Genomic DNA, 20,899 nt, shown 5'->3' on the forward strand with positions numbered 1-20,899 from the left:
CTGCTGCATACCACTCTTTACGTTAGTGAATAGACCATCTTGAATCCTTACCTTTTACCTGGTTGAGAATTTCTTTGACCCGCTTCTCCACTGTTATTTTCTTGTGCGTTAGTGGTGGAGGATGCATGAAAAAGAGCGCTGGATGCCGTGGTTGATAGGACTGTATGACTCCTAGGGGTGGCGGGCGATGTCGAAGGAATAAGTGGTTGATTCGCTCGCGGATGCGGTATTGCGGGTGCTATCTGCTTCAAATGACTATCCCGATCGATGGTCAACGGTATATTGCTCATCCTTGGCCGGCTCTCCGCGAGGCTTATTGTCAGGCAAGAATAGCGGGAGCCTTGAACAAGTGATCAGATTAGTTTGTGCTGATATATACGCATTAGGAGGTCGACTACGCTGCGCTTAACACAGATCGCGTAGTAGCCATAATGGGACGACACGTAGAACAGAGGCGGCGATGCGGCAGATATCGGGCTGGTATGCGTCCTACATGTTTACGTAAAGCAGGCCAAGGTTAAATGTTGATGAAGAGTGTCTACGTTCCTGTTATAAGCAATCCGTTCAAGTTCTGGAATCCCCAGGATTGAAATCTGTGTAAACCGCTGGCTCCCGCTCCCACCATGAAAAGGTCTGTCGACAGCATCGGCTAGAGCGGAACTGCAGCACCATCACCTCTCAAGTCACTACCACCGCTCCAGACCATAATTCCATCGTCGAAATGCTGCCTAATGATCTGCCCGCGGCCAAACATAGCTCTTCCAAACCCGCCCAGCTGCTGGACGCTATGACCCATGTCCTTCAGTTCATTTACAACCTGCTGATCGATACCTTCCTCGAGGTAAATTGTCGCGTCTGTCATGCGCCCATCAGAGTCGGGCATTCCTGCTCCAATGCAGATGCGCGGCGAGTCAAGAGCAGCTTGGGGGTCCAGCTTAAAAACCTCCTGGTTAAGGAGAACTTGGACATGACCTTGGGGCTGCATAAAGCCGCCCATGACGCCGTATACGCTGTGGAGGCTCTGGTCTTTCGCGTACGTGATTAGGCCTGGGATGATGGTGTGATACGGCCTTTTCCTAGGTGCTAGCACGTTCGGGTGTCCTTTCATCAAGTTAAAGTTCGCGCCTCGGTTCTGCAGGGTGAAGCCACATCCTTTGGGGATGATGGCTGTGCCGAAGCCGCCATAGTTGCTGTTGATGAAGGAAATTGCGTTGCCCTCAGAATCCGAGCAGCAGAAGTACACCGTGTCGCTCTGGAGGTGAGCGGGGGAACCGTGTAAGGGAGCTGATATAGCCTTATCCGGATTAAAGAGCTTTGCACGCTCGGCAAGGTATTTCTGTGAGATGAGGTCGGCCGAAGGTATTTTGACAACGTTCGGATCAGTGACGAACCAGTGGGCGTCGGCAAAGGCGATACGTAGTGCTTCGATGACCGCATGGAGATGCGCAGTGCTGTTGTGGTCCTTTAGGCCCCATTTTGGTATTTCCCCCTGTTTCTCCAGCTCCTGGATGATACCGAGGGCCATGAGTGCCACGATACCCTGTCCATTGGGCGGATGTTCCCAGAGTTCGATTCCGCCACCGGTCTGCTCACCAACACTCTGACCAGTGTACTGCAGAGATATTGCGTCGACAGGTTCGGAGCCAGTTTCAGCGTGGTGCCTTAAATCATCTAAGGTCAAATGGCCCCCCAAATCAGAGACGACCTTGATTAGCTGCTCGGCTACTTCTCCCTCGTAGAAGCCTTTCTTGCCATGCTTGGCGAGAAGCCGGAATGTGTTTGCGATGGTTGGATTCTTCATGATCTCTCCTGCCCGTGGTGCTCTGCAGCCGTCCTTTGCGGAAGAATCTTTCTTGAGCATCTCCGCACCGTTCGGAGATGCCCGCCTTATTAGTGGCTCGCCATTTGCCCACTGCATGCAGAGTCAATAAGTCGTTCCCGGCTTGAAAGTTTTCAACACTTACAAAGGTCGCGGTCAGCTCGGAGACCGGGAAGCCATTCTCGGCGAGCTCAATGGCAGGCGCAAGCACGTCCTTCATGCTCACTTTGTTGCTCCCGAATCGCTCGACGCAGTCTATCCAGCCGGCTGCAGCACCAGGCACCGTGACGGCGTGCACACTGTCCATGGGTATCTGGCCAGTCTCTCCGTCGGCTAGCTTGAGGTCTTTTCGGATTTGCTCTAGCGTCACATTCTTGCCCGATCGACCAGACCCGTTCATGGCATGTACTTTCTTTGTCTTGGCATCGTAGAACAGACAGAACATGTCACCGCCGATGCCTGTTGAACTGGGTTCTGTGACATTGATGGCTGCTGCTACAGCCACTGCAGCATCCTGCGAATTGTGAGCTCTCAACGCAGCCTCGAGGGTAGACCACGTCATACCGCCGCGTTTCCGCCCTTACGAAGGACCTCGAGTCCGGCGGCAGTCGCCAGGGGTTGCGTGCATGATACGATGCCCTTGGTGCTGTGCACGACTGAGCGTCGGCTGGGAAAACGGGCGAACTGGGGGTTGGGATGAGGAAAGACGTTAGGGCCCATGTTTGGGGACCGTGTTGCGTGATGGCGGGGGACGAGGGCTTTGCAATGCCTTCAAGGGCTGCCATGAGGTGGAAGTAGTAATTGACTGGACATGTTGACGGCTATGCACGGACAGAGGCATGCCGCTCGTGTTGCCGGAGGCGAGAGCATTTCCCCGCGGTGGAGTGCGTGGGACCAATCATCTGTATCGGCTTGCTTCATGACGTGCAGTTGTGAGGAAGGAAGAGGCAGGCGAGTAGTGCAGTCGGGAGCAATCTATGCCGAACCTCCCGAGGTCGGAAATATTTGCTGGAAAGCCTACACCATCGCGGTGTTGATAGGTTAGGCGGAACATGGTCCCGAGGTCGGACGACTAAAACGGTCACGTGCATCACGCGCCCGCCAAGCGCCAGCTTTTCCGCCGTCGCGTTCGAGCTCTCCAGCTCCCCCAAATAACGTCGGAACGCGCCAATGCTTGCGACACCCTGGGTATGTCGCAATTGTCTATTGCGAGCAGCAAAGCCAGCAGTGCGACGAGGCGTTCGACTGCAATCTACAGGTCCTCCGCCCGTCCTCATCCCTCTTGAACCACTGGCTGACGCCGCACAGTTGCTACATCCGAGTCCATTCCTCCTGCGCTCCTCGCCCGCGCGCGCACCATCGCCGCCGAGCACCAGCAACTGACCGAAAAGCTGGCCAATGGCTTTGATACGCGTGCGGCAAAGAAGGCGGGTGAGTACAGCCGGATAGTGCTCGCGCTGCGCGAATGGCACAAGGCGAGCGAGGTCAGTGCAGCCCGTATCCTGCGTGAGTAGCTGGATATGCTGATATGGACTAAGTCTGTCGCAGAGCTCACGTCGCTGATGCACGACCCGACCACGGATCCGGAGCTGCGAGAGCTCGCCTCGGACGACCTAGGCGCGATCCGAACGCAGCTCTTGAATGCCTCGCAAAGCCTCGTCACATCGCTCGTCCCCGTGCACCCGTTCGCCCATCTCCCATGCCTCGTAGAAATACGTCCGGGCGCAGGGGGATCCGAAGCCGCCATCTTCGCCGGCGACCTCCTGCGCATGTACCAAGCCTTCTGCAATCGCAACGGCTTCCGGAGCACGCTCCTGAAGTATGAGAACGTCAATGGCACACAGGAAGGCGGAATACCACTCTCCGAAGCTATCCTCGAGATTGACCACGAGAGCGCATACGGCTTCTTCAGGGGTGAGGCCGGCGTCCATCGCGTGCAGCGTGTGCCCGTCACCGAGACCAAAGGACGCACGCATACGAGCGCAGCATCAGTGCATGTGTTGCCCAGCCTGCAGGCGAATTCGGTAGCAGAGTCCGACTACGATGATCCGGACAGCGACTACTACGTCGACCCCAAGGAGGTGAGGCTGGAGGTCATGAGAGCCAGCGGTGCTGGCGGGCAGCACGTCAACAAGACGGAGTCGGCGGTGCGACTGACTCATATGCCTACCAATACGGTCGTTTCCATGCAGGACTCCAGGTCGCAGCCCAAGAACAAGGAGAAAGCTTGGGCACTCCTCCGGTCAAGGATCGCCCAACTGCGCCGAGAGAAGAGAGAAGAGGAAATGGTTGCCATGCGCCGCAGCGTCGTGGGTGTGGCAAAAATGGGCCGTGGGGACAAAGTCCGGACCTACAACTATAACCAGCAGAGGGTCACGGACCACAGAAGCGGAGCGACGGTGCATGACCTTGACGATGTGATGGAGGGCGGTCAGACGCTCAATAAGATCATGGAAAGCGTCCGCAGCTGGCTTATGGAAAAGGACGTGGAGGCTCTCATCGCCGAGGAGGGTGAAGCGAAGAGGTAACGAAATGAACTCTCCCCTTGCCCGTCGCTTCTCTCTGCCAGTAAGCTCCGCTCATTCCCCTCGTCTTCCCCTTAGTGAACCTTACATTGGGTCTCCGTGTCGGCCCCTTCAGACCTTACTAGCTGTTGTATATTCATCTTGCTAATTGGGCTCGTTCGTTGGGTTCCCGAGGGTTGCCAGTCCTGTAGCTAACGGTCTAGAACCAACAAACAGACCCGACGAAATCGCAGGCCCTGTAGCGCGGGATGTGTCCCCGGGTTGTTTGTGGATACCCTCTCCGCCTCGGTATCTGGGTGCAATGCACGAAGTGCCCGTATAACATCTCTACAAGGATTCGGGCAACATGCGACCCGCTTGACTTGGTCTCGTTCAGTTCCCGTACCAATGCCGATAATTGCCGACAGGGGCAATCTCACTGCAATATGCGACTTGGCCGTAATTTGTGGCGCTTCGCATTACTGGGGTTAGGACGACCTCTTGTCTTGGGAAGTGAGCTGGACTGATATTGCCTGGGCCATCTTTCCAATGTAGGAGCAGTGGTAGGCAGCTCCATTCTCCGTCGTCTCTCGAAGTCTTGCTCTAGGCTGCCCAATTTCGCATCTTAAAGGTAGATGATGGGTATGTTCTCGGCAGCGTAGATCGCATCCTACAAGCAGGGACGGGTACCGACACGATGCCTTGGGGTCTGACTCCCAGCGCACAGCTCTCCTCTCCAGGGTGTAACTCCGGACGATCCTTGACTCTAGATTGAGCATACCTAGGTACTGAGCACGCAGGCGTACCGCCGGATTTTAGCGACCCATTGACGATGCTGTGTCGTCCACAGACTGCGACGCGAGGCAGCCACAAACTTTGATACAAACGCCTGGACCGTGGTGGCGGTATTGATTTCTGGTCCCGAGGATATGATACCAACAGGCGGAGAGGTAGCCGAGATGGTTGGCGAACTTTGACCAGTTACAACTGTTGACGTTCTGCTTCATCGGCCGGATCGAGTCAGCATAACCACCAACCCAGAACCTAGCACATGTCTCCTTGATCAACTGTCTAACGCTCCTAGCTCTTCCCCGCACCTTTTCTCCCGACGCTAGGGATGCTACCCCGGATTTTCGCTCTTGTGAGACAAGCGGCCCGCACACACTTGGTGTTACCTACTGTAGGTAGACAAGGGACTGCATCACGCGCGTGGGTCCGGCCGTCTTCACTACCATGCCTGCCCGAACGTTGTGGGGCAAACTGGCACACGATATAGGATCGTCGGCCTGCTGCATGTAGCAGACGGTGCTCCAGGGCTTCTTCCCAATTCTTCCCTTGGCATCTTCGCCTTTGCCTTTACCCTTACCTCTGCCTTTGCCTTACCTCCCCGACTTCTCACGACTTACCCCGACAAGCACGCCATGGCTTCTAGCCTGGACAGAGAGAAGCAGGAGGCGACGTTCATCGAGAACGCCCATGGTTCCCACACCGATCCTTCGCTGAATCTAGAGAAAGAGCGTACCCTAGAAGGCATTGACGTCACAAACCGATATGCCATCAAGGGCGACGACTCTGACGGGAAAGTGATTTGGAGCGCGCGGAGCATCTTCGCAGCTATCTTCCTTGCGGGTCTATACACGGGTGAGTAGCCCTACAATCTCGAGCAGCTCTGATTTCTAACCGAGGACAAGGCTCCCAGATCATCCTCTACTTTACTGGCGGGTCCCTCAGCTTCATCGAAGATGACCTTGACCTAGCAAGAGGATCTGCATGGTTGCCTACCGCGAACATTCTTGCAATCGCGGCCGCTTGTCCGTACGCCGGCTACCTCCAGGACCTTTTTGGCAAGCGGTACATCGCCCTCTTCGGCTCTTTCTGCATTTGTCTCGGCTGTCTCCTCATGGGTACCACGCACTCTTTTGGCCAAGCCCTCGCTGGTATGGCCATATCAGGCGTAGGTGCAGCAATTGGAGAATTGACCGGTCTCGCTGGGTAAGCTATATGTGGTAGTGTTTGGACACCGGCCCTGCTGAACTCATTCCAGACTTGCTGAAATCGTCCCCGTCAAGTACCGTGGCTACTCCCTCGCGCTGGTTACTGCCTTCGTCATTCCCTTTTGTCCTTATCTCATGTACGTCGAGATGTGGTCGCACCATGATACGAAGGTCGGCTGGCGATGGGGTCCTTGGACTTCGCTCATCTACAACGTCATCATCGGGATCGGCCTTCTGTTCTCCTACTTCCCTCACAACCATACCCGTGTCGAGGGGTTCTCCCGCCGGGCAATCCTGAAGAGGATCGACTACGTCGGCGGTGTCTTGTCCATCACAGGATTAACCCTATTGTAAGTTTCCACTCCGATTCAAACGCCGGTCTACTCCTAAGTCTTTGCAGCCTCGTTGCTCTGCAGGCCGGTGGTTACACTCATCCGTGGAAGAGCGCCTACGTTATGTGTACGCTTCTCATCGGTCTTGCCCTTGTTGCAGCATGGGTAGTCTATGAGTGGAAGTTCGCTCGCCACCCCATGGTCCCTGGTGAACTGTTCAAAGGACAGCGCATCGTCGGCCTAGCATACGTCGTAGCCTTCGCCGCCGGCATGAACTTCTTCAGCATCCTCAACTTCTTTCCAGTTACATTCTCTTCCGTCTACGCACCGGACCCTGTTCAAGTCGGCCTGAAGGGTATCCCGCCTGCATTTACAACCACAATCGGCGCTATCGGATTCAATGCCGCACTTTCCACATTCCCAGGCCACAGTCGCGAGATTTTGCTCGTCGCTGTACTGTTCATGACAGCCTTTGCGGGCTCACTCGCATGTAGCACGCCCGATAACCCGAAACTCACTGTTGCGCTCGGTTCGCTGGCTTCCTTCGGTGTGGGCGGCGTCCTCGTTCCTGCAGCGACTATAGCAATGATAGTTTGCCCAGATCAAGTCATGTAAGTTTCCGTCACACAATCATCCCCTAGAATCGGTGGAACGGACTAATGTGGCCGCAGCACCACAGCGGCTGCCCTTTCGCTCTCCATCCGCACGGTCGGCGGTTCCATTGGGTACTCAATCTACTACAACATCTTCGCAACAAAGCTCACTCAAAAGCTTCCTATCTACGTCGCCGAATATGCTCTCAAAGCCGGCCTGCCTGTTCCATCCCTTGAAGCTTTTGTGGGCACATTCTTGACGGCACCGAAAGGCCTCGCGGAGATTCCGGGCGTAACGCCAGCGGTGATTGCGAGCGCAACGAAGGGAACACAGTGGGCGTATAGCCAGAGCTTGAAGTATGTGTGGTTCACGAGTATTGCGTTTGGGAGTATTGCGATTGTTTGCACGTTGCTTCTGCCAAGCACGAAGAAGTATCAGACGAATCGTGTAGCAGTACAGATCTAAAGGACGGGAGCAACAATGTGGATTGCATCCTCCGAAGTCATCATGGTTTAGGGATGTCGAATTTTCGGCGGGCAGCTATCAGTGAGCTCTGCTGAGACTGCGCAGAAATGGTATCTGTCCAAAACCGATAACTGCACCGAGCACCTTGGCTACATCCTTCTCTTGCGCACGCAAAGCACGTTGTGCTATTTGATTGGGCGAGATCTCACCAGTTGAGATGCTGCCAGCCTCGCTTTATGCCCAATCACGAGATTCGCCGCTCCAAGCGTACTTTGGCCGCATTGCTTTTCATCGTCGCCGTTTCGCCAACGGTCGTTATCACGCTAAAGAGTCCACATCACTGGCCGAAGCGGGTTTCACGGCACTGCAACCTGCGTGGCATGATGTTGAGAACGACGCCCTTTTCGCGAGGTGATTACGACTTCACGATAGCGTCGAATGATGCCGATAGCTGCGTGGTGCTTCTCAAGCTGATATATCTACAGCCCAGCTCACCGGCCCGCCAGTGATGTCTAGCGCGTCTCAACAATAAGTCCTATAGGCGCGAGAAGAGCGGGAATGCTTGAGAGGGGTATAGCCCCGTGGGGAGAAGATGAAGCTGAGCGCTGGAGCTGAATGGAGATTAGAACACGAGAATTCCGGTGAGAAGGTGGGGAGAAGGGGCTAGGCCAAATCGGCTCAAGCGTCGTCGATTGATTCGCTTGCAACGGCCGCATCGCAGCCGATTGCACTACCTCCTGCAATGACTACGCCTTTCTGCATGCTTGCTGCAACACAAGCAGGGCTCATCCTCAGGCAACCACCGCAATGCCGCCATTGAACGAGCACTCGGCCCCCAAATCGAGATGCTGGCTGCCTACGACGACACAGACGATGCGGAATACGGGGCGAAGCGGTATATAATCCCTCTCCCCGAGCTGAAGCTTGACATTTGAGCCCTTCAAGACCATTGCCCAGCAGTTGAGCTCTTATTCTACTCATCATGTCCCCCTCTGTCTCTCCTCTCGTCGTGTCCCCCATCCTGCGGGAAGCAGCCGAGCTCAAAATCGAAGAGCTCAACCGCACCAAAGCGGCACTCAAGAACCGCTATGAAGACAATCCCGCTGTCGCCGCGGCGGGAGACGATACGCTCAAACGGCTCGAAGCGCTGCTGGACCAGATCAAGAAGTTCGATCCTTATCTCGAGAGAGACGACGATCTGCCGCTTCTCAGCCGCTATGTTGAGCAGGCCAAGGACGACCGCTCGGTGTCGCAAGCCAAGCTGCTGAGGTTCGAGAAGGAGCTGCGCGAGAAGTTGGCGAAGCATGCGAATCGCTTGGAGGTCTCGTCGCTGCACGTCGATTTGTTGAAGGAGGCTCTTAGCGCCGAGGTATCCCTGCCTTCTATGGCCGCCAAGCTTGAGAAGGCGGCTTTAGACGACGAGTTTGAATTGGTTGAAGGCGAGCTCGAAGCTGTCTATGAGACGTTCGAGAAGAATACTTTCGCAAGCAAGCATGTTGACACGAAAGCGATGGAAGAGTACCTCTCCGGCCTCTTCGACAACAGCGCGGCCGAGGAGCAGCTTGACAAGCTCCGCGAGCACATCGGAGACTACGGAAAAGACGTCATGGAAGGCAGCGAGGAAGTCGACGGAGAGATAGTTGAGTGGTGCATTGTGGACCTGCTGCGCAACGGCTTGCTTAGTGACGAGAAGACGAAAACGCTGCGGGGCTACCTTCAGAATCCGATCGCTATCCGCGAGCTGACCAGCACGCTCAACATGAAGTCCGTCCGCCACTGGAACTGGCGCAATTACGAGAAAGGGCTAGCTGTCACAGCTCGCCAAAATGCTGACGGAAAGTACTGCATCACCGTTGAAGAAGACATCATCGACATGCTTTTCCTTCACAGCCTCGCTGTAGGATGGAGCATGAAGTTTAAAGAGTGCCTGAAGGATCTCATATCCTACAAGGGCGTGTGGCCAGGAAACGCACTTCTTTCGAATGAAGAACTCGACAAGCGGGAGTACTATCTCCTCGGACTTCGACCCACATACAAGGCAAAGTCCTGCACTACGTGCCATGGTCCACCTCCACCGCCAGTTGTAGAAGTCATTCCTTCAGGCCCGAGGAGTGGCCCGCCTCCTCCAGTATGGAAGCCAAAGAAGAAGAAGAGGACTGGTTGCCCACCGCCGCCTCCACCACCTGCCCCGATTCCGGGAGGTCCGAACCTGAACGATGAGCGGTATAGGGCATATATTAGGGACTTCTTCCTTCCGAGACTACCTAAGCTGAATGGTAGCTCTCCCGAAAGCGTGTCTGCAAATGACACCCAGGCGACCCTTCTGAAAACTCTTGTCACTGAAGCCAAGCTCCGCGAAGCTTTTGATGGTTCGGCTCACGGGCTCACGGCGAACTTCAGTTCGTTCGCCTCCTCCCTTCCGCATCAGACTGTTCTTGCCGTTCTCAAGTTCATCGGCGTCCCTGAGCAATGGCTCGATGTCTTCGCGCGCTTCCTAGCTGCTCCACTCAACATGGGCCCAGTTGTGCGTGGAACTTCCGACCAGATCCTACCTCGCACCTGTGGCGTTCCCGTCGCTCATGGACTATCCGCCTTCTTCGAAGAAGCCGTCCTCTTCTTCCTCGATCTGGTCATCCACCAGAAGACGGGAGGGTACTTGTACCGCCTCCGCGACAAATGCTATTTTGTCGGCACCCGGTCTCAGCGCACCAACGCTCAGGATGAGGTCATTCGATTTGCGAAGGCGACCGGTCTACCCGCGGAAGTTACCAAGCCGTTGCACGTGCAAATTGGCTTCTTAAACATCCACGTGGGGCCTGAAGGCCCCGAGGAACCAGAGCCCGTGTCCTTCAGCATCATTGACGCGGAAGTCGAGGCTTACGCACGCCGCGTCAAGAAGCAGCTTGCCGCCTGCGGCACAGTCTTTGAATGGATCCGCATCTGGAACAACACCGTCGGCACATACGCCTCGCACCTCTTCGGACCGCTCGCCAACGTCTTCGGCAAAGCGCACCTCGAAGCCGTGACGCAGGCTCACAACCGCATGCTCGACATCATCTTCGACGGCGGCAATCTAACCTCCCACGTCACAAGCCTCCTAGTCACACACCTGGGCCGGCCCCTCACCGATCCCCCCTTCGCCCTCGAAGCGGTGCTCTACCTCCCGACCGCCTACGGCGGCCTCGGCATCAAGAACCCATACATCACGCTCAACCTCGCGCACAACATACTCGACACGCCGTCTTCGCAGCTAGACAGCTTCCTCCAAGCAGAGAAGAAGTACCACGCCTGCGCGGAAGAGAACTTCAAGCGCATGACGCCCGACACGCGCGCGCAGAAGCTTAGCTCCATCTTCAACGACGACCCAGCACGCATTGCGGCCGCGCTAGGCGAATCCACCGACCCGTCTACCTTCCTCTCGCTCGCTGAGCTCACTGCAAACCGCGAGCGCGCGTCGTATCCCTTCCTCCCGCCGCCGCCGTACCCCTCCCCGTTGACATTCGCGCCCATGCCCGCCTTGATCCCCGCGTACAATGCCCTCCTGGAAGAGCCCGTGGACAACATCCCCGAGAGTGACAAAATAACCGACGAGGTTTACCGCCTCAGCGGGCGCCTGGATATGAAGCGCTGGTGTCGTTTGAGCGGCGAGGATAGGTGGGTGCTGCAGATGTACGGGGAGGAGTGCTTTGAGCGGTATGGGGGGCTGGAGATGTGGCATGGGGACTCTGTGCCGATGGATGTGTTGGGGATGGTGAGGGACGAGGTGGGCGACGACGAGGATGACGATAGTTCGGTCAGTTCTTTCAGTGATGTTTAGAGTGGGGGTGCCATGGGGTGAAGGGACTGTGCGTGTTTTTGAGGGAGGGGATGATACGTTTCTCGCCAATCAGCTGGCGAAGTTCGATTCCTTGGACGATTTGACATGTCGAATTTTTTTTTTGTTACGAGGAACGTTCTATTTTGGTAGCGATTCGTTCACGAATAATGAGTATGAGTTCATGAGCTTTACGTAGAAATATAGGCTATACGTTTCTGTTACTGAATATATGTGGGCAATACTTCCAGAAAGCACTAGGTGTTCGCCTTTTGCTCCTGAAAGTTTCCCAGTCCCATTCTCCGTATCCTCAAGCTCTCCAAGTCCAGCGTCACTGCTTGTTCCAAGCAAGAGAACTATGGCCTCCCACCGCTAACCATCCAGAATCGTACTTCATATCAACAAAGACAAGTCGAGTCCGACCCCGCGCGGTCAAACTGCTCGCAGTCGACATCAAACAGCGCCGCAACCCTGCGATGAAAAAGCGCAGCATGCAACCCCACCACCAGCAGTTCCTCATCGCTAAACACGCGCTCCACGAGCAAGCAATGAAAGAACCAGCCCCCCGTCCGCCGCAGATTGGTGTGTGGGCCATTGCTTGCATGCCGCGCCACGGCGACAAAGTCCAGCTGCGCGGGCTGCGCACGGCGCCACTCGGTGTCCAAAACCACGTGCCCCACGACGTCTGCAAAGCCCTCGTCGACAGCAACCGCAAGCTTCTGGATTCCCAGCTCCTGGTCCGCGGCCGGCGCTGGCGCAGCGACGAAGAAAGAAGCCTTGCGCGCGAAGAACCCCACGGTGTTGCAGAGGAAGAGGCGGCACGCGATATTGACGGCGACGCCGCTGAGCGGATCCGCGGTGTGCTGCGCCATGAGCGCGTCGTGCTCGGCCTGGCTGCGGAAGAACTTGACGGGCACCATCGGCGGATACGCGACAGGCTCGTCGACGGCTTCCAAGTAAGTGCGGAACTGCGTGTCGCGGCTGCCTTCGAAGACTTCGGAGGCTATCTTCACGGGCTCGCCGTGCCACGTGTAGCGGAAGCACTGCACCAGCGTGCACACTTTGATGCCCTTTGCGTCGCCCAGTCGCATGCGTGTGTTCGAGTCGACGTACTGCTCGACCGTCGTGACGGCGCTCCAAAACGTGCCCTCGAGACCGCTCATGCTGGCCGGGACAGACAGCGAGACCCAGGACCAGCTGGGGAAGTAGGCGAGCCGGGGGAGACGCTGGGTGTTGAACACGCCGGGCCAGTTCCAGAGGATGCAGGCATCGAAGTACTTTGGATTCCGCAGTGGAAACTGCCGCCCATGAGTGGCGCGAGTTTCTTAAGGATGCCTGTCACGGCGTTGAGGCCGTCGGCTTCTTGGGTGAAGTTGTGGTGGATGTAGGACATCGGAACGCCCTATCAGAAGGTGCCCACTCATAACTCGATGCTGCTGCTGCCAAGTCGTTTATCGTAGCTGCTAAAGGAGACTATGCAAATCTCGGCCTCTAGAAACTTAGCAGAATCATCACGGCCTCGCACAGCTGATACCGCTTCCTGGTTCGTGTAGCACTTCGAGCCATCGTTGGCAGAAGATCGGAGAAGCATCGATATCAAGAGCAGCAGGAAGCCCGTAAGAACTAGTGGAGGCAGAAGGTCCAACGTCCCAAGAGCGAAGCCTTGGCTACACCAAGTCATATTCGTCTACCTTAGACACCTGCTCGCAAAGCGCCCGCATAATCCCTATCCTCAATCCGTGCTCGAACAACCCGCCGGATCAGTCCCGCCGTGTAAGCAAACACCAAAAGGGGGTAACAAAAAACTCATGATACAAGAAGCGAAGACGTAGAGGCCAACAGCAGTAATCGAGGGGGGAATCAAAGGTCGGGGGGAATATATTAGGAACAGATACGTAGTGGTAAGACCGGAGAAGAAGAAGAAAGACGCCATGCCACCGGGACTGTTTCGGATAGAAAGCAGTCGCGGAATGAGGAAAAAGAAGAAACCCGAGCTCAACAGACAGCGAGCATAATCGTGACAGAAAGTACAGGGAGGAATCCTGCTCCGTGATAAGCCGGGCCTGCCTCCTCGTGTTCCCGTGATTAAATGTGTTTTACCGATTGCCCGTGTGAACGGGCGGATGAAATGACACGCCTCCTATATCCGTTTGCCGAAACGCCAATAATGTATCCGAAAAGGGGTAAAAGGACCTCGCTGAGGAACACCCCACGCTTGCCAGTGCAGGGCAGGTAGAACGGGAACTAAACAAAACAGGGCAATAGCGGGGCAACGGCCTCGTTACGCTCAACATCTTTTGCGTCGGGATCTCAGTGGCCGAGGCAATGGAGTAGGGGATAGTAAGTGGAAGTTGGGCCCTCGAGTACTACTGGGGTTGGTAGAAAGCGGTGGGCTGCATTTGTTGTGGATAATAGTAGGCGCCGTCTGGGCCAGGAGTCATCATACCGCCCATTCCGGGTACCGCATAATTGGCCTGTGGGTAACCTTCCATGGGGGATGCGTATAGTTGCGAGGGATCCACGTAGTACGTCATACCGTTGCTCTCGTACGCGACCATGTTGGGCTGTCCTGTGGACGGAGGAGGAGCAGAAACGGCAGGGGGAGCCATAGGGAGCACGTAGCCGTTTTGCTGGGCGCCAGGAACGAACATGGGCACCATGCCGCCAGGAGCCATGAACTGGGGTTGAGCACCGTTCTGCGGATAGTAGTAGCCCTGCGGCATCGCGAAGCCTTGGGCCTGGTATCCGGGCTGGAAGGGTTGAAAGGCGGGGGCATGGATCGCTCGCTCGGGTATGTTTGACAGAGGAGTTCCGGTCGAAGTCTGAGCGGGGTACGAGGGTTGGCGGGCATGGGGGTAGAAAGCTTGCGGTTCGGCTGATGGCGCGTTGCCGTTGGCGTGGATAGGGATCTGCTGATGGAAAGGCTGTTGCTCCTGCTGCTGTGGAGGGTTGAATGTCATGGAGGCGGGTGATTCGATGCCAGCAACAGACACGGCTTTTTGTGGACGTGGCTGGTGCATGGGTAGCTGACCTTGCCAGTTCTCCCGGAATGTGGGCTTCTGGGGGAGAGGATAGGGTTGCTGGAAACCGCCGGCAGGTGTAGCACTCTGGGGCGAGATGACAGCCGGGCCTGATGGGAGTCTCGGGCCACCGGGCGGCAGTCGAACCACTGGGCGAGAGGGATCAATCAAGCCGCCGGGTCGAGACATAACAGACCCCGCGGGCGACACCAGACCGTCGCGGCCCATCTCTCGAGCCATTGAGGACCGCCTGCTCATGGCCACGCTGGGAGAGTAGACGCTGCCGCCGTATGCACTCGTTCGCCTGCTCGAGAAGCCGCCGCCAAAGGAGCCGAAACCTCGTCCACGGCCCCGGCCGAATCCTTGCTGGTTGGGTCGAAGTGCTCTCGGGATGAAGATGAAGGATCGCTCAACAGTGGGGAAGATGTATCGTGGCGCCGATGGCGGAAGCGAGATGCGGACGGGCTTATCGCGGCGGAGGGGCGGACGGTGGTTCGGCAGGCGCGTGTGTTGCTTGATGGGCACGTTCTGGAAGAGGATCGGGGCCTTCATGCCGGGAAGGAACACGCGCACAAGCGCATTATGCGTATGCACTGTCGTGGAGAAGTTGCGGGTCTGGGGCGGTTTCGGGGTAGGCAGGCACGGCAGGGCGGGTGCCCTAGCGGGCGGCTGTGTCGATGGCGCTGGCTGCTGCACTGGCGCACTCGTAGGAGCGGACTGAAGGTGGGATGGCTGGGGCTGCGAGGGAGTGTCGTTGATGGTCTCGTGCAGGTCATGCTGCCAAGGGGAGTCGGTGGCTTCAGGCCCGTTTCTCCGAATGCTGCAACAGAGGTTAATGACAAGGCCACTTGAGGGAATCTCCTGGGGATGATGCTCTTACTTTGCTGGTGAATATGGCCCTCCAACACCGCCTCGCCCGCCCCGAGCACCAAACTGCCTAAAGCCGTTCTGGGCGGGTGCGGATCGCTGGTCGTGCATGAAGAAGGCGCCGCGGTTCGGGATGAAGGCCGGATCAGAGTCCCTCTTCTTCTTGTACTCTTCGTGCTCTCGCCGCTTGCGCTCTGCAAATGTCTCAGGCCGTCCGGATGGAGTGCCAGCTACGGGGGCCGGCTCGACAGCATTTCCAGTCTCGAAGTCGACTACCTCGTTAACCGCCGCATTGTCTGATATTGTCAGGCCGTTCATCATCATCTCTGTGTCCCTCGACGCCGTAAAGGTCGCGTCAGACCGGGCAATGGGCGGGGAGGGCAACCGGCGGCTGGTGACGTCTGTCCGTGATTTTGCATCTCGTGAGACGTGGGCCTTCCGCTTGGCCTTCCCCTCCGTCAGCGAAGCAGAGCTGTCCACCTCGCTCAGGTCGCTGTTGTCTGCGTCGGCGGTCTCGTCGACGTCGCTGGGCACCGAGATATCGCTCTGCGAGTCGTCTGCTCCCTCGGTCGCCACCGACCGCTTCTCTTCATCGTCCAGCGCGCGGCGCCGTGCGAGATTAGTCGATCTCTTCCTGATTCCAGCCATGTTCGCGGCTAAAGGGTGCGGGGGGCTGGTGAAAGAGGGCGATGGAGCCTGGCGTGGGTGGTGCTCTGCCGGCTAGAGATGGGAGGAGGGAGGGAGGGATGAGGTGATGGGTCGGCTGCGGAGAAGGCCCGGGGAAGCGTCGACGGCGGGGTGGAGGGGCGGATGCTTGCGGGTGCGGAGGCTGCAGTGGCGGCGGCCGTGATGGAGCGGCGCTGTGGGTGGGAATGCGGGCTGGGGGGTTGTGGTTTGATGGCTCGAGGTGTGATGTCGATGCCTGAGAAAATGATGGTGGAAAGCGGAACTTGCCGTGCGCACGAAAGATGGAAAAGCCTGCCGGATGAAGGCCTGAGCGCAACAGGCCCCAGCATGCACTCAACACAACGACAAAGTGGCCGCGGACGTGCTTCACAGGCGGGAACGCAGCAGCGCGCAGGAGACAGGCCGAGCCAGTGCGCTCCACGCTGCCGCCAGCTCAACAACGCGACACGTTCGCGCGCAGGGGCCGTCCGCCCGCCGCCAGATGGGCGTCTGACGTATTGACGAGCCACGTGATATCTGCGGCGCCTCGATGATGAGTCCAAGCTTTGCCGAACTGGCTGGTGAGACGGTTTGGAAATAAGACGGTGCAGATGTTGGGGTGGGGTGCGCGTTGCGTCGTCATATCAAATGCGGAAGGGCTTGGGCAAGACCTCCAAGCAGGCAAGCAGGGAGGGAATGAATCAGCACTCATCAATTCTTACCTAGGTACCATGGCACGGAAAGGTTAGTGCGCTTTGGCGACGCGCAATATTCACAGGCACGTCGAAGTGCACTACAGGTGGTGTGAAATGGGTGATAGTGCTTGTATTTGAGCCGCTCGGGTGCTGCAGCCCTATTCCACGACCCGTCAACTAACTAATCCCGAGTCTCTCCTAAGAGACGAAATGCTGCACACAGAATCCCATGACAGTAATAATCGCCCACCCAGCGCCGTCCGATGCTGCCGCCAAGGGCTTGAAGACGCCTTCATATGCAGAGATACTAAAACAGAGTGCCCGACGGGTATGCATGCGCCTGATAATCGTGAATGAAGCGGAAAGGAAAGAAAGTAAAGGAAAGAAGGGGAACTGGGTATTGTACAGAAGACCGAATTCGAGAGTGACCGCCCTAGCCTTTCGGAGTACGCCACTCTTGAGAGGAAGGGCACCTTCAACATGTGCATCTCGTGCCCAAGGCACGCGTCCCACGCTCGCCATTCTCACATGTTGACGTCGTGGATGTAGGTGCACTCGTCACCCTTGTTGCACATGCCCTTCTGGAAGAACCTGCACGGGATGACCTTGTGCGGCTTTCCTCCCCCTCCTGCTCCTCCCCTGTGCCTCTTCGAGCCGCGATCCTCATGGCCATTTCCGTCATCCCGCTGTCGTTTATGTCCGCCATGACCATGTTGATTATGCTGGGGTTGCGGCTGTGCCTGGTACGCAACCCCGCCATCCTGCTGTGGCTGCGGGAACACGGGAGGAAACACTGGCCACCCCGGCGGTGGTGGAGGTTGCGGCAAAGCAGTATTGCCTTGAATCGCCGACATGATGGCGTTGAAATCAAGTGCTGGCGCCGCCGCCGCCGGCTGCTGCGCAGAAGGGAAGGGCGCTGGCACCTGGGCCGGGGCTTGTGCTTGAGCTTGACCATTCAATGCACTGAGAATACTCGCAAGATCGGGAACTGCGGGGACCGAAGGAGCAGTCACCGCTGAGGCTACGTAGGTGTTTTGGCTTGCCGTGGTCGAGGCGGGGTTGGTCGTAGGAACGGAGAACTGCTTGAAGATGTTCTCCAGACTGCTAAAGTCGGGCGTCGGCGTGGGTGTTGCGCCTTTGGGCGCCCTGCTTCTGACCAGCTCGGGCGGCAGGCCAAAATTCGTAACCGGGGCAGATGTAGACGATTGAGTCTGCTGCTCCAGAGGCTCACGAGGAGATGAAGGGATGTCGGATGGGTGCGTGTAAAAGACCATTAGCGTAGAATTCTCGTGTCGTGCGTTTGCCTCTTTCTCGGGACACGAAGGCTTGCATTCGCCGCCGCCATATGGCTCGTAGTTACGTTTCCGCTCCTCGGCATCAACGGTGCTGAAGTCGACTAGGGTGGGCTCCTTCCAAGGACGATATTCCACTTCAAGATCATCATCATCCTCATCGTCTACCAGGTCCTTGTGCTGCCTGAACATGCGGCCTTCACCACCAATGTCGCCCGCATCCCGGAGGAAGTTCTCATCGTGACCGGATTCCTCGTTCGGGTCATGATTGAAGTACCGAATACTGACAAGGCTTGCATCAGGACGGAACGCCACGCGCAAGTGACGTCGCGATTCCTTCCGTAAACGTCTAGCTTTCTCTTCGGGGGTCTCTGGCGGTAGCTGCTTCTCGGTCTTCGTCGGTGCTGCTGGTTCCTCTTCCTTAGGCTTGAGAAGTTGAGCCATGGTCTCTGCAAAGGAAAAAGCGGGCTTGGCCGGTGCAGCGGGGGCAGACTTCTTTTCCTTCGCAGCGGCGACGGCTGTTTTCGTGGTCATCTTCGCGGTCGACGCGGAGGTTGCACCGGTACCCGGCTTCTTGCTCGCAGCGTTGAGTGAGGCAAAGAGTGTAGAGGGCTTGTTCACCACTTGGTTTCCCCGAGCTTTGGCTGCGGTCGGCGAAGGCTTTTCACCGGGCCGTTTCTGTGCCATGCCTGCAGGGACAGCGGTCTTGGGCGCTGATGTGGTCGTAGCAGGCTTCTTTTCCCCGTTTGTCGTTGTCTCGGTTGGCTTCAACTTTTTGGCGGCCGGGCCATCGCTCGTCGGTCGATTTGCAGCTTGAGTTGCTGGCCGCTTTACACTTCTCGATTCCCCGGTGACCTCAATTTCTGGTGGAGAGCTCACTTTCGCTTTCTTGGAGCCAGCAGCAGCGCCATCGATGATTTGTTGAATGAGCGCCTTGTTCTTATCATTGACGTTCTTCTTCATCGCGTTGAGCGCTTTGATGACTTTTGTATCTTCAAGTGCTTCAGTGGTCGAAGTGCCTGCACACCGAGCTAAAATTTGCAAGATGACGGACGGCAAAGGCCCATCGAAGTCCTTCATCTTGACTCGATTCGCTAAAAACAGATAGCACAGGTAAAGGAATTGCTTCACCTGGCCAAAGTGATAGAGAACATCGGGATGCGCATACTCCAAGGCCGACTTCAACGCAGACTGAAGGAGGTCGCGCTGGCTCGTGACGCGACTCTTGAGGACGGGCAGCTCGCCGACCTTCTTCTGTTCCTCGGCCTCAGCAACGGCTTTGCTGTCATTCCGCCACCGCTTCTGAATCGTATTCAATACCTCCCAGGCATCACGCAGGCTCGATTTGATCTTCTCAGAGCTCGGCTGCGACGTGCGAGGATACCATGTCGCCTTGATAATATCATAACGAACTGCCTCGTGAGGCTCGTCGGGTCGGATGGCTGGCAGCGGTGACTCTGAGTCCTCATCGTCGGTGTACTCACTGTCGTCGTCGGATGAATCGTAGCTTTCAGTGTCGCTGACCTCTCTCCTGGCGGTCTTGGCTCCGGCGGACGTGGGCGGTTTCGTGGATGACGTTTTAGCTAGCAGCTTCTTGTCGGCCCCCGCTTTCTTCAAGTCTTTTACCGACTGGCGGGGATTATAGAGCGGCAGCGCGGCTATCACAGTTGTTAGACACGGCATTCTTGAGCAAGTATTACGGCATAGTGGCTTACTTCTATTAGATGCTAGATGCAGGGCTTCAGAGCCAAGAGTCACGAATTTATTCAGAGCAGTGGACTTGGTGGCTTTCGCCAAAGCAGCTTGATCAAGCACAACAAAGCCGCCCGATTTCCTGCCCTTTGGGATCTCATACTCTGGGTTCTTCACAGGCTTAGCAAATGCTGTAGGCACGGCACGCTGGGCGAATAGCTCAGCTGTGGTTTTTGGAATCTGGGTGATTTTAGTTTCTGTGGCAGCGGAGGAAACGGATCTTGGCTTACCTGGTAAGGGGATGGCGCAGGAGTGGGACGAGCATTCTGCGCTGCTGAGCCTTGCTGCAACGGTTGTGGGGTCACCGAATTTGAATGCGCTTGGGGTGCATTCTGTGGGGGCAGCTGGTAGGGAGACGGCTGTTGCTGGCGCACGGCGGCGGGATCGATGCCCAGCGAAGGGTCCACGTTCGCAGCGTGGGCATAGTTGCCCACCGATCCGTGGTTGGTGAATTGGCCGTACGGGTAAGGGGAAGCGGTCCGGAAGCCATGGCCTTGGTTCGGGTACGGCTGGCTTATCGGGTTGTAAGACTGTTGCGGGAAGGAGTTGTGATGCCAGGACTGATTGGACGAGTTGTTCGGCACCAGGCCCGAGTGTTGGTTGAGCTGGGCGGGATTCCACGACTGCGAGCGGTACTGGTCGACAGGAAAGAGATTCTCGTAGGACGGGTCGGTGTAGACGTTCTGTCCCTGGAGGGCGAGAGGATCACTGGGCACGTGACTGGGGGCCATGGCGCGCGGTGAGAGCACTGATTGACTGCGCTGTGGGTTGCCGCGAGCAGGCGGCAGCTTATTGGTTGAGTGTGGCGGGTCCCACGGCAGCCGCCTTAATCCGGCAAACGGGGGATATTATGCGGTAACGCAGGGTGCACTAGGCGCCAACGGGACTGGCGCGGAGTCACAGGGGTGAAAGAGTGGCCGGCTCGGGGAATGCGACGAACCTTGGAAGTGAGCAAAGGCCCGTAATACTTCCCGATTTGGGTTGGAGCGTCGTGTTGCTGAGTTGGTGGTCTGCAGAGTCCCCAGGCCCTCAGAGTGATGCGTGCTGCGTGCTGTGAAGGCTGCGGCAGCAGAAGGATGCTGGTC

General features: G+C 57.0%; 7 protein-coding genes across 7 annotated transcripts; 3 read left to right on the forward strand and 4 right to left on the reverse strand.

Annotated features, from left to right (window-relative positions):
* Positions 1–463: 463 nt before the first annotated feature.
* On the reverse strand, positions 464–2,647 carry BU26DRAFT_523386 (gamma-glutamyltranspeptidase). Its single transcript, XM_033830034.1, has 3 exons — positions 2,384–2,647; positions 1,965–2,333; positions 464–1,912 (listed from the first exon to the last, which is right to left on the reverse strand). Exons 1-3 carry the CDS (start codon positions 2,537–2,539, stop codon positions 650–652), a joined length of 1,788 nt encoding a protein of 595 aa, XP_033678814.1. The 5' UTR covers positions 2,540–2,647; the 3' UTR covers positions 464–649.
* Positions 2,648–2,971: 324 nt separating this feature from the next.
* BU26DRAFT_109483 (release factor) lies at positions 2,972–4,579 on the forward strand. The gene is made up of 3 exons (XM_033819375.1): positions 2,972–3,077; positions 3,128–3,303; positions 3,358–4,579. The coding sequence occupies exons 1-3, from the start codon at positions 2,990–2,992 to the stop codon at positions 4,345–4,347; spliced, it is 1,254 nt and encodes a 417-aa protein (XP_033678815.1). The 5' UTR covers positions 2,972–2,989; the 3' UTR covers positions 4,348–4,579.
* A 1,165-nt stretch (positions 4,580–5,744) lies between these two features.
* On the forward strand, positions 5,745–7,708 carry BU26DRAFT_436001 (MFS general substrate transporter; the record flags this gene model as incomplete). The annotated part of the gene is made up of 5 exons (XM_033824157.1): positions 5,745–5,964; positions 6,015–6,315; positions 6,368–6,667; positions 6,718–7,260; positions 7,321–7,708. The coding sequence occupies 5 exons, from the start codon at positions 5,745–5,747 to the stop codon at positions 7,706–7,708; spliced, it is 1,752 nt and encodes a 583-aa protein (XP_033678816.1).
* A 610-nt stretch (positions 7,709–8,318) lies between these two features.
* BU26DRAFT_523389 (uncharacterized protein) lies at positions 8,319–11,767 on the forward strand. The gene has a single exon (XM_033830035.1). The coding sequence runs from the start codon at positions 8,691–8,693 to the stop codon at positions 11,523–11,525; it is 2,835 nt and encodes a 944-aa protein (XP_033678817.1). The 5' UTR covers positions 8,319–8,690; the 3' UTR covers positions 11,526–11,767.
* A 153-nt stretch (positions 11,768–11,920) lies between these two features.
* Positions 11,921–12,915, reverse strand: BU26DRAFT_569711 (uncharacterized protein; the record flags this gene model as incomplete). Its single annotated transcript, XM_033833915.1, has 2 exons — positions 11,921–12,820; positions 12,865–12,915. The coding sequence occupies 2 exons, from the start codon at positions 12,913–12,915 to the stop codon at positions 11,921–11,923; spliced, it is 951 nt and encodes a 316-aa protein (XP_033678818.1).
* A 630-nt stretch (positions 12,916–13,545) lies between these two features.
* On the reverse strand, positions 13,546–16,371 carry BU26DRAFT_109476 (uncharacterized protein). Its single transcript, XM_033819374.1, has 2 exons — positions 15,423–16,371; positions 13,546–15,362 (listed from the first exon to the last, which is right to left on the reverse strand). Exons 1-2 carry the CDS (start codon positions 16,055–16,057, stop codon positions 13,889–13,891), a joined length of 2,109 nt encoding a protein of 702 aa, XP_033678819.1. The 5' UTR covers positions 16,058–16,371; the 3' UTR covers positions 13,546–13,888.
* A 923-nt stretch (positions 16,372–17,294) lies between these two features.
* On the reverse strand, positions 17,295–20,545 carry BU26DRAFT_569713 (uncharacterized protein; the record flags this gene model as incomplete). Its single annotated transcript, XM_033833916.1, has 3 exons — positions 17,295–19,720; positions 19,778–19,994; positions 20,045–20,545. The coding sequence occupies 3 exons, from the start codon at positions 20,543–20,545 to the stop codon at positions 17,295–17,297; spliced, it is 3,144 nt and encodes a 1,047-aa protein (XP_033678820.1).
* Between the last annotated feature and the right edge of the window lie 354 nt (positions 20,546–20,899).

Source organism: Trematosphaeria pertusa (genome assembly GCF_010094035.1).
Source record: "Trematosphaeria pertusa strain CBS 122368 unplaced genomic scaffold BU26scaffold_16, whole genome shotgun sequence".
NCBI classification, from domain to species: domain Eukaryota; kingdom Fungi; phylum Ascomycota; class Dothideomycetes; order Pleosporales; family Trematosphaeriaceae; genus Trematosphaeria; species Trematosphaeria pertusa.